The 11,854-nt window shown below is 46.8% G+C and overlaps 1 protein-coding gene across 1 annotated transcript in view; it reads right to left on the bottom strand.

The window, feature by feature from the left end:
- Positions 1-7,658: 7,658 nt before the first annotated feature.
- LOC140391467 (acetylserotonin O-methyltransferase-like) overlaps positions 7,659-11,854 on the bottom strand; it is a 51,277-nt gene continuing 47,081 nt past the window's right edge. The window contains exon 8 of the mRNA XM_072475975.1: positions 7,659-7,893. Coding sequence (XP_072332076.1) covers positions 7,682-7,893 — 212 coding nt within the window. The 3' untranslated portion in view covers positions 7,659-7,681. The remainder of the gene's footprint in view (positions 7,894-11,854) is intronic.

Genomic DNA, 11,854 nt, shown 5'->3' with positions numbered 1-11,854 from the left:
GAATGGGCAACAAATCCTGACCTTGCCAGCGACGCCCACATCCAAATAAAGAAAGAAAATGTTTATTTCCATCTGATTAAGCAGAAGTTAATTTAATTTCTCATCTGGGAAACAGCAGCAGTTACAGAGCAACACTTGTTCATTACTGCAATGAGGCAGATACTCACCCATCCACTTGATATTGAAATCGTTAGATTTTCCTCTGTAAAGTATTTCTAATAATAACAAGAAGAATCACTTATTGTCACAGGTAGGCTTCAATGAAAAGCCCCTAGTCGCCACATTCTGGCGCCTGTTCGGGGAGGCTGGAACGGGAATTGAACCCGCGCTGCTGGTCTTGTTCTGCATTACAAGCCAGCTGTTTAGCCCACTGTGCTAAACCAGCCCCTTAAGAAAAAAAGCCTCAGAATAACTGTGGGAGTTATTCATGGACAAAGATTACTGCTTTCGAACAGAATTCCCGTGTCCATTGTTTCCGCCCATTTCCTTTAGATGGTTTAATACTACCAGTAAAGTCACTGAATATTGTATGAATGCGTAAAGTAAATAAATGTCTGCTTATCGCTTCTCGGACTTTTGGCTAAGATGAGCGTGAGGTCAGGTGTAATGCCTGGATTTGGTATGTCTCTCTTGTGGGGACCATGAATTGGATTCAATTTGAATTGTTTTTTGGAGTAGGATTAAGGATTTGTCCCTGTCCGTACTCTGAACTCTGGCTTTGGAACTCTGATAAAGGAATACATTTTTTAAAAAAGTAAATGTCTGCGAATGTTTTGAAATCAATTTTGCCTTTTTTTTTCCAGGCCTCAACTAGGTTGTACGGCAAGGGAGCATTAACCTAGATTTTGTTCTTAAGTCTCTGGAGCGGGACATGAATCCACGACCCAATGAGTCAAAGGTGAAGGAGGAACCACTGGACCATGGCTGATGAACAGGCCCTACCCCCGATTTATTGTGTGACATGTCCGAGGTATTATTAATTAGTAGCTAATGTTAGTATCATTGTTACCAAGCAAGCCTTTAAATAATAGAACATAGGACATTGCAGCGCAGTACAGGCCTTTCGGCCCTCGATGTTGCGCCGACCTGTGAAACCACTCGAAAGCCCATCTACACTATTCCCTTATCGTCCATATGTCTATCCAATGACCATTTGAATGCCCTTAGTGTTTGCGAGTCCACTACTGTTGCAGGCAGGGCATTCCACGCCCTTACTACTCTCTGAGTAAAGAACCTACCTCTGACATCTGTCCTATATCTATCTCCCCTCAATTTAAAGCTATGTCTTCTCGTGCTAGGCATCACCATCCAATGAAGAAGGCTCTCACTGTCCACCCTATCCAATCCTCTGATCATCTTGTATGCCTCAATTAAGTCACCTCTTAACCTTCTTCTCTCTAACGAAAACAGCCTCAAGTCCCTCAGCCTTTCCTCATAAGATCTTCCCTCCATACCAGGCAACATTCTGGTAAATCTCCTCTGCACCCTTTCCAATGCATCCACATCCTTCCTATAATGCGGCGACCAGAATTGCACGCAATACTCCAAATGCGGCCGCACCAGAGTTTTGTACAGCTGCAACATGACCTCATGGCTCCGAAACTGAATCCCTCTATCAATAAAAGCTAACACACCGTACGCCTCCTTAACAACCCTCTCAACCTTATGAAGGGAATAGATAGGATAGATGCGGGTAGGTTGTTTCCACTGGTCGGGGAAAGCAGAACTAGGGGGCATAGCCTCAAAATAAGGGGAAGTAGATTTAGGACCGAGTTTAGGAGGAACTTCTTCACCCAAAGGGTTGTGAATGTCTGGAATTCCTTGCCCAGTGAAGCAGTTGAGGCACCTTCTTTAAACGTTTTTAAGAAAAAGATAGATACCTTTCTAAAGAACAAAGGGATTTGGGGATATGGTGTACGGGCCGGAGAGTGGAGCTGAGTCTACAAAGATCAGCCATGATCTCATTGAATGGCGGAGCAGGCTCGAGGGGCCAGATGGCCTACTCCTGTTCCTAGTTCTTATGTAACCTGGGTGGCAACTTTCAGGGATCTTTGTACATAGACACCGAGATCTCTCTGCTTATCCACACTGCCAAGAATCTTACCATTCGCCCAGTACTCTGTCTTCCTGTTATTCCTTCCAAAATGAAACACCTCACACTTTTCTGCATTAATCTCCATTTCCCACCTCTCAGCCAGCGCTGCAGCTTATCTATGTCCCTCTGTAGCTTGTAACATCCTTCCGCACTGTCCACAACTCCACCGACTTTAGTGTCATCTGCAAATTTACTCACCCATCCTTCTAAGCCCTCCTCCAGGTCATTTATAAAAATGATAAACAGCAGTGCCTCCAAAACAGATCCTTGTGGTACACCACTAGTAACTGGACTCCAGTCTGAACATTTCCCATCAACCACCACCCTTTGTCTTCTTCCAGCTAGCCAATTTCTGATCCAAACTGCTAAATCACTCTGAATCCCATGCCTCCGTATTTTCTGCAGTAGCCTACCGTGGGGAACCTTATCAAACGCTTTACTGAAATCCATATACACCACATCAACTGCTTTACCCTCATCCACCTGTTTGGTCACCTTCTCAAAGAACTCAATAAGGTTTGTGAGGCATGAGCTACCCTTCACAAAACCGTGTTGACTATCTCTAATCAAACTATTCCTTTCCAGATGATTATAAACCCTAACTCTTGTAAACCTTTCCAAGACTTTGCCCACAACAGAAGTAAAGCTCACTGGTCTATAGTTACCGGGGTTGTCTCTACTCCCCTTCTTGAACAAGGGGACAACATTTGCTATCCTCCAGTCTTCTGGCACTATTCCTGTAGGCAAAGATGACTTAAAGATCAAAGCCAAAGGCTCAGCAATCTCCTCCCTAGCTTCCCAGAGAATCCTAGGATAAATCCCATCTGGCCCAGGGGACTTATCTATTTTCACACTTTCCAGAATTGCTAACACCTCCTCCTTATGAACCTCAAGCCCTTCTAGTCTAGTAGCCTGAATCTCAGTATTCTCCTCGACAACATTGTCTTTTTCCTGTGTGAATACTGACAAAAAATATTCATTTAGCACCTCTCCTATCTCCTTGGACTCCAAGCACAACTTCCCACTACTGTCCTTGACTGGCCCTACTCTTACCCTAGTCATTTGTTTATTCCTGACTTATCTATAGAAAGCTTTAGGGTCATCCTTGATCGTACCTGCCAAAGACTTCTCATGTCCCCTCCTGGCTCTTCTTAGCTCTCTCTTTAGGTCCTTCCTAGCTAACTTGTAACTCTTGAGCGCCCATACTGAACCTTCATGTCTCATCTTTACATAAGCCTCCTTCTTCCTCTTGACAAGTGTTTCAACTGCTTTAGTAAACCACAGTTCCCTTGCTCGACCACTTCCTCCCTGCCTGACAGGTACATACTTATCAAGGACACGCAGTAGCTGTTCCTTGAACAAGCTCCACATTTCCATTGTGCCCATCCCCTGCAGTTTTCCTCTCCATCCGATGCATCCAAAGTCTTGCCTCATCGCATCATAATTGCCTTTCTCACAGATATAACTCTTGCCCTGCGGTATATACCTATCCCTTTCCATCACTAAAGTAAACGTAATGGAATTGTGGTCACTATCACCAAAGTGCTCACCTACCTCCAATTCTAACACCTGTCCTGGTTCATTACCGAGTACCTAATCCAATATGGCCTTGCCTCCCGTTGGCCGATCTACATACAATGTCAGGAAACCCTCCTGCACACATTGGACAAAAACAGACCTATCTAAAGTACTCAAACTATAGCGTTTCCAGTCAATATTTGGAAAGTTAAAGTCCCTCATAACAACTACCCTGTTGCTTTCGCTCCTATCCAGAATCATCTTTGCAATCCTTTCCTCTACATCTCTGGAACTTTTCAGAGGCCTATAGAAAACCCCTAACAGAGTGACCTCTCCTTTCCTATTTCTAACCTCAGCCCATACTACCTCAGTAGACAAATCCTCATCAAACGTCCTTTCTGCCACCGTAATACTGTCCTTGACTAACAATGCCACCCCTCCCCCTCTTTTACCACCTTCCCTGAGCTTACTGAAATATCTAAACCCCGGCACCTCAACAACCATTCCTGTCCCTGCTCTATCCATGTCTCCGAAATGGCCACAACATCGAAGTCCCAGGTACCAACCCATGCCGCAAGTTCACCACCTTCCTGCCTGCCGGTACACTCCTGCAACTTTGAAACCTTACTCATGACCTCACTACTCTCAACCTCCTGTACACTGGAGCTACAATTCAGGTTCCCAAGCCCCTGCTGAACTAGTTTAAACCCTCCCGAAGAGCATTAGCAATTTCCCCCCCCAGGATATTGGTACCCCTCTGGTCCAGGTGTAGACCATCCCTTTTGTAGAGGTCCTACCGACCCCAGAATGAGCCCCAATTATCCAGAAATCTGAAACCCTCCCTCCTGCACCATCCCTGTAGCCACGTGTTCAACTCCTCTCTCTCCCTATTCCTCGTTTTGCTATCATGTGCCACGGGTAACAACCCAGAGATAATAACTCTGTTTGTCCAAGATCTAAGTTTCCACCCTAGCTCCCTGAATTCCTGCCTTACATCCCTATCCCTTTCCCTACCTATGTTGTTGGTACCTATGTGGACCATGATTTGGGGCTGCTCGCCCTCCCCCTTAAGGATCCCGAAAACACGATCCGAGACATCATGCACCCTGGCACCTGGGAGGCAACACACCAACCACGAGTCTCTCTCGTTCCCACAGAATATTCTCTCTATCCCCCTAGCTATGGAGTCTGCAATGACTAATGCTCTACTCCTCGCCCCCCTTCCCTTCTGAGCAACAGGGACAGACTCTGTGCCAGAGACCTGTACCCCATGGCTTACCCCGGTAAGTCATCATCCCCAACAGTATCCAAAGCGGTATACTTATTACTAAGGTTAATGACCACAGGGGACCCTGTACTGACTGCTTCCTCCCAGCCCCTCTCACCGTCACCCATCTATCTTTATTCTTCGGACTAACTACATCCCTGAAGCTTCTATCTATGACCGCCTCCCGAATGATCCAAAGTTCATCCAGCTCCAGCTCCCTAACGCGGTTTCTGAGGAGCTGGAGATGGGTGCACTTCCCACAGATGAAATCAGCAGGGACACTGATGGCGTCCCTCACCTCAAACATTCTGCAGGAGGAACATTGCACTACCTTCCCTGCCATCGCCTCTAGATAAAAAAAGAAAAAGAAAGAAAGAGCTTACCTGTTATTCACTCCCCTTCTCAACAAGCACTCACTCAGCAACCTCTGCACGATAACATCTGAGGGAAAATAAAATAAAAACTACTTACCAGTCACCAGCCAGTCCCTTAACTGCAGGCTGTGATGTCACGGTTCAACTTCTTTCGACTTCGACCTGTCCTCGAGCCTTCCTCTTGATCTTTACAGCGGTTGGGTTTTTTTTGGTTAGAGGAGGGGGTAGGGAGGGAAGCACTGAAGAAGTGTTTTGGGTTTAAGTGTCGTTTGACAACAGCTCCTCCACAAACCACCTTCAAGTTAGGGTGAGCACGCGGACGTATACAAATGTCCCCGCAACAGCCAATCAGCAGCTCCGCTCTACTGCCCTCTGCTGGATGCTTGCCTTCACTTGAACAGCTAGGGTCTCTTGCTCAGGTGCACCTTCAAGTTACGATAAGCACACGGACGTATGCAAATTTCCCTCGCAACAGCCAATCAACAGCTCCGCTCTACTATCCTCTGCTGGATGCTTGTCTTCACTTGAACAGCTAGGGTTTCTTGCTCAGGTACACCTTCAGGTTAGGGTGAGCACACGGACATATGCAAATGTCCCCCACAACAGCCAATCAGCAGCTCCGCTCTACTGCCCTCTGCTGGATGCTTGTCTTCACTTGAACAGCTAGGGTCTCTTGCTCAGGTACACCTTCAAGTTATGCTGAGCACATGGACGTATGCAAATTTCCCCCGCAACAGCCAATCAGCAGCTCTGCTCTACTGCCCTCTGCTGGATGCTTGTCTTCACTTGAACAGCTAGGTTCTCTTGCTCAGGTACACTTTCAAGTTAGGGTGAGCACACGGACATATGCAAATTTCCCCTGCAACAGCCAATCAGCAGCTCCGTTCTACTGCCCTCTGCTGGGTGCTTGTCTTCACTTGAACAGCTAGGTCTCTTGATCAGGTACACCTTCAAGTTAGGATGAGCACACGGACGTATGCAAGTTTCCCCTGCAACAGCCAATCACCAGCTCTGCACTACAGCCGTCTGCTGGATGCTTGTCTTCACTTGAACAGCTAGGGTCTCTTGCTCAGGTACACCTTCAAGTTATGGTGAGCACACGGACATATGCAAATTTCCCCTGCAACAGCTGATCAGGAGCTCCACTCTACTGTCCTCTGCTGGATGAGAATTGGTGAGAATTGACTCGAAGCACAGTTGCTTCACAGCTCTAGGGTCCCAGGTTCAATTCCCGGCTTGGGTCACTGTCTGTGTGGAGTCTTGCATGTTCTTCCCATGTCTACGTGGGTTTCCTCCGGGTGCTCCGGTTTCCTCCCACAGTCCAAAGATGTGCAGGTTAGGTGGATTGGCCATGATAAATTGTCCTTAGTGTCCAAAAAAGGTGAGGTGTGTTACGGGGATAGGGTGGAGGTGTGGGCTTAAGTAGGGTGCTCTTTCCAAGGGCCGGTGCAGACTTGATGCGCCGAATGGCTTCTTTCAGCACTGTAAGTTCTATGATTCTATGATCCTATCTTGGGAATTCACAATATTGTAGCATTAATCAAGGGAATGGGGTCTTGCCAGCTGGCGGGAAAGCATGTACATTGCGGAAGGCCTGTCAGTATTAAGTGTGTCCGCAGGCATCGGGGTTTCTAAATGACCAAAGACCTTGGGTGGAAATCCCCCCTCCTGTTGAATTCGACAACAACTTTAGATGATCAGCTCCACCCCACCTCGACCCATTTGTTTGTATCCCATTTCATTTTAACTGTCTTTTACCATGTCTTTCTTTCTTAATATATATTTGACCCCCCCCCCACCCCGCCCTCAATCTTATCCATCTTTCCTTCACCATTCTCCTCTTTGATTCCCCCTTCCCCTCTTTCCACATCCACAGTTCACCCTCTGATGTTAGTTTCTCTGCTGTTTGGTCATTCACATCTTTTGTTCTCTCTGGGGACTGCCATTAGCACTCTTTCCCCTTGGTTTCTTTAGCACTGGTCATTTTTCATTATCACTCCGCAGCATAAATATTTCCCACTTTCTCTGTCTGTTAGCTTTGACAAAGAGTCATCGGACTCGAAACGTTGGCTCTTTTCTCTCCCTACAGATGCTGCCAGACCTGCTAAGATTTACAGCATTTTCTCTCTAGTTTAACTAGTGCTGTCCATATAAATATTGGTGGAGCACAGATATTAGTCTGACATACCAACCCAACTAAAGCAGAAATAGAACTAGGAAAAAATCAACAACTGCCTTTATGGACATAGGAACCAGGAAATTAGGACCAGTTATATGAGCTGGTGAAGATAAAAACATGTGAAAGTTATTTTTTTCTAAATGAACAAGGAAATGTATTGAAGGGAATGCTTCTGCTCGACTTAATCACCTTTCAGATTATCTCTACGTATTTTAATTCCAGCAAGAGTGAAAAATATACATGACAGTTCACTTCCTTCCGAAAATGACATTATAGATTTTTCCTGTCTTTCGGATTTGCACGTCTTTAAATCCAGCCGACTCCAGAAGTTTGAGGTACTCCGAGGGCATTCGTTCTTTCCCCTCCGTCTGCACCAGCATGTTCAGAGAGTACAACTGGGTTGTGATGGGGCCCCTTCGGTCCTCCTCCAGCAGTGCTTCAATCAGCAGCACTCCACTGCCTAATTAAAAGTGACACAGATCACATAAATTAGTACCTATCGGGACTTACGTCTTCACCCTGTTCCTCCAGCGCAATCGGCAATTGCTCTCCCACGGACCCCAGTTCCCCGTCCTGGATTTTCAGTCCAGGAAAAAGTAACATGTGATATACAGGAGCAAGGACCTGATGCATCTGAATCCTGGCTCCAGCAAGTTCCAGCAGACTCCTTGCTCCTAAAATTTATGGCAGAATTGTACTGGATTTTGGGCCTCAGTGGAAACATCATAAATTCATAAGATATAGGAGCAGAATTCGGCCATTCAGTCCATCGAGTCTGCTCCGCCATTATATCATGGCTGATATGTTCCTCATCTGCTACCTACAATGTTACAGGCCAAGAGCTGAACTGCGAAATCAGCCAGATCATCTCCTCGCTAGACCACATGACTTAGGAGCGGGCGTAGGCAATTTAGCCTCCCGAGCCTAACACCCTCAATGTGATCATGGCTGAGCCCATCCTGGCCTCAACTCCACTGTCCTGCCTGTTCTCCATAACCCTTCAACCCATTACCAATTAAAAATCTGTCTAACTCCTCCTTAAATTTACTCACTGTCCCAGCATCCACCACACTCTGGGGGTAGCAAATTCCACAGATTCACAACCCTTTGGGAGTAGCTTTCCTCAAATCTGTTTTAAATTTGCTATCCCTTATTCTAAGATTGCGACCTCTTGTTCGAGAAAGCCCCACAAGAGGAAGCATCAGCTCCACGCCTACTTTACCCATACCTTTCAGCATCTTGCATACCTCAATTAGATCTCCTCTCATTCTTCTAAACTGTTCAATCGCTCTTCATACGACAAACCCCTCACCTCTGGAATCAATCTAGTGACCCTCCTCTGAACTGCCTCCAATGCCACTACATCTTTCCTCAGATAAGGAGACCAAAATTGTGCACAATACTCCAGTCTTACCAATGCCTTGTACAGTTGCAACAACGCTTCCTTACCTTTATACTCAATTCATTTTGCTATAAATGGCAACATTCCATTTGCTTTCCCTATTATCTGCTGCACATACATGCTCGTTTTCTGTGACACATGCACATCAAATGTGTGCAAGCTCATTCTTTCATAGGATGTGGGTGTCTGCTGGCTCGGCCAGCATTTGTTGCCCATCCCTAATTGCCCTTAAACTGAGTGGCTTGCCAGACCATTTCAGAGGACAGTTAAGAGCTGTGGCTCCGGAGTCACAGGCCAGGTCAGGTAAGGATGGCAGATTTCCTTCCCGAAAGGACATTTGAACCAGATGGGTTTTCACAACAATCACTGATAGTTGTCATCATTAATAAGACTAGCTTGGACTTCCGGTGACGGCGGGTGGGAGGCAGCCGCGCGTTGGAGGACTCCCATTCGGGAACAGCATTGTCGGGGGTTAACGCCCGGTCCTAGGGCCAGCGAAGGCAGTAAAAGTCGGGAGACAGCACAGAGGAGGGGAATGTCGAAGACCAGCAAAAAAGCGGCCGTGAAAAAAGCAGCTGAAAGTCCGTCGGGGAGTGGAAAGGTCTCCGCGGGGTCAGTAAAGAAAATGGAGGCTGGAGCACCAGGGGAGGCCGCATTGCTTACGGCTGTAGAAATAACTCAGGTGGTGGCTGCGGAATTCGAAAGGCAGTTTACAAAATACATGGAGACAATGAGGAAGTAGATGAGGAAGGTTTTGAGTGCGCTGGTGGAGGAGGCGATTACCCCGGTGATGACGGCGGTGGCGAGCGCAGTGGTGGAGGTGCGAGAGCAAGGGGAGGTGCTGAAGGAAGTGGAGGAGACGTTATTGCAGCACGGTGATCAACTTGCCTCGATGGGGAAGGAGATGCGGAAGGTGATGGACATTAACAAGGATTTGCGAGGAAAAATGGAAGACCTGGAAAACAGATCCAGGCGACAGAATTTGAGGATCGTGGGACTGCCCAAAGGAGTTGAAGGACCGAAGCCGACTGAGTATTTTGCCGCGATGCTGGCAAAACTATTGGGGGAGGGGGAGGATCCCTCCCGATATGAACTGGATCAGGCTCATCGGTCGTGGAGGCCTGTACCAAAGGCGAGTGAGCCACCAAGGGCAGTGACTCTGTGCTTCCGTAGGTACAATGTGAAGGAGAAGGTCCTGAGCTGGGCCAAGCAGAAGCGGGTGGTGCAGTGGGCTGGAGCTGGTATACGTGTATACCAGGACTTTACGTTGGAGCTGGCGAGGAGGTGGGCTGCCTTCAACCGGGTGAAGACGGCACTGTACATTAGCAAGGTGCAGTGCGGCATTGTATATCCAGCGAAGCTGAGGGTGACTTATAAGCTCAGGGACTTTTATTTTGGAACGGCGGAAGCAGCGGAGGAGTTTGCGAAGGCAGAAGGACTGTGGCAGAATTGACAAATTGAGAAATAGCCATGTGCCGATGTAACCTCATGACTGTATTTTCTTCTTTTTTGTTTCACTGGGCTAAAGGAGCCAATGTTGTATGTTTTTGGACAAGGGAAGTGATGGGACTTTCACTCGAAATGAGGGCTCTTTGGGGTGTAGGTGGATATGCGGGGTGTGTGTGCTAAAAGGGGATCTCAGGGCTTTCCTAGGGCCAGGCAAGGGGGAAAGGCACCCGGGCGGGGGCCTCCACGCTGGCCGATTTAAGCCGGCCAGTGAACAGGAGTGAGGTGGGGGGAGGGGCTGCGGCCATCAGAGCCTGGCAGAACAAGGTCCGAGTGGTCTAGCCGGGGTGGAAAGTTGAGGGGAAGGAACCGAGGTTGGGAGGAGGAGTTTTACAAGAGGCAGTGGACGGGAGGAGCTGGAGACTTGGGGGGGCGGGGGGGTGTACAACTCTTGGGTATCATGTACGGTACTCTTTCAGAGGTTGGATGGCGTTGAGTGTAGGGGGGGAGGGGGAGTGGACTCTATAGGTCAATGGTGACCATGGGCGGTCCCGGACTCCTTTTTCTTTTTCTCCTATGTTTTTTGTTTCCACCGTGGGAGGCTTTGTTTTATGGGATGCATATATTGACAGGTGGGCCGTTGTTTGGGGTGGTGGGAGGATGGGATCATTGGTATTGTTAAGTGGATTGATTTTGTATTTGTTACCATTTACTGTTTGTAGGTGGGGTGTAAACTTTGAAGGAAAATGTGAAAATGTAGAATAAAAAAATATTAAAACATTTTTTTTTTAATAAGATTAGCTTTATATTCCAGATTTATTGATTGAACACAGTGGTGGGATTTGAGCCCATGTATAGTGATATTCAGATATCAATATACATGATCAATGTATGTAAATGTAGTACAGTCATTTCAACAATAGATGTCTCACAGTCAGATACTATAAGAACTGGATTCCCGCCTTTTCTAAGTCAGATGATGACGATGAAGGTGATGATGGTGTTGATGTGATTCAAGACAGTGAACAAGCAAGACATAGAATAGCTAGAGTGTGAGAAGTTAGAACTAATTTGTTATAATAGTGTATAGTTATATCGTTATCTGTATTGTACTTTATTTCTTTATTGTTAGTTTAGTATTGAGTAAAAGGACTCGCAGTTTATTATTTTATTACTCATTAAATAGTTCATCTTTCAATAAGAAGACTATTGGTCATTTTATCATCCTGGTAGATTCAAGAGTAATATATATATTTCAGATAAATCATTATTTAAAATATAACACCATGTTTATCATAGATTTTACAGTGCAGAAGGAGGCCATTCGACCCATCGAGTCTGCTCCGGCTCTTGGAAAGAGCACCCTACTCAAGGTCAACACCTCCACCCTATCCCCATAACCCAGTAACCCCACCCAACACTAAGGGCAATTTTGGACACTAAGGGCAATTTATCATGGCCAATCCACCTAACCTGCACATCTTTGGACTGTGGGAGGAAACCGGAGCACCCGGAGGAAACCCACGGACACACGGGGAGGATGTGCAGACTCCGCACAGACAGTGACCCAAGC

The sequence above is a fragment of the Scyliorhinus torazame genome, chromosome 15 (assembly GCF_047496885.1).
Source record: "Scyliorhinus torazame isolate Kashiwa2021f chromosome 15, sScyTor2.1, whole genome shotgun sequence".
NCBI classification, from domain to species: Eukaryota; Metazoa; Chordata; class Chondrichthyes; order Carcharhiniformes; family Scyliorhinidae; genus Scyliorhinus; species Scyliorhinus torazame.
The sequence above is the reverse complement of the archived record's forward strand: the minus strand, read 5'-3'. Positions and strand labels throughout refer to the sequence as shown.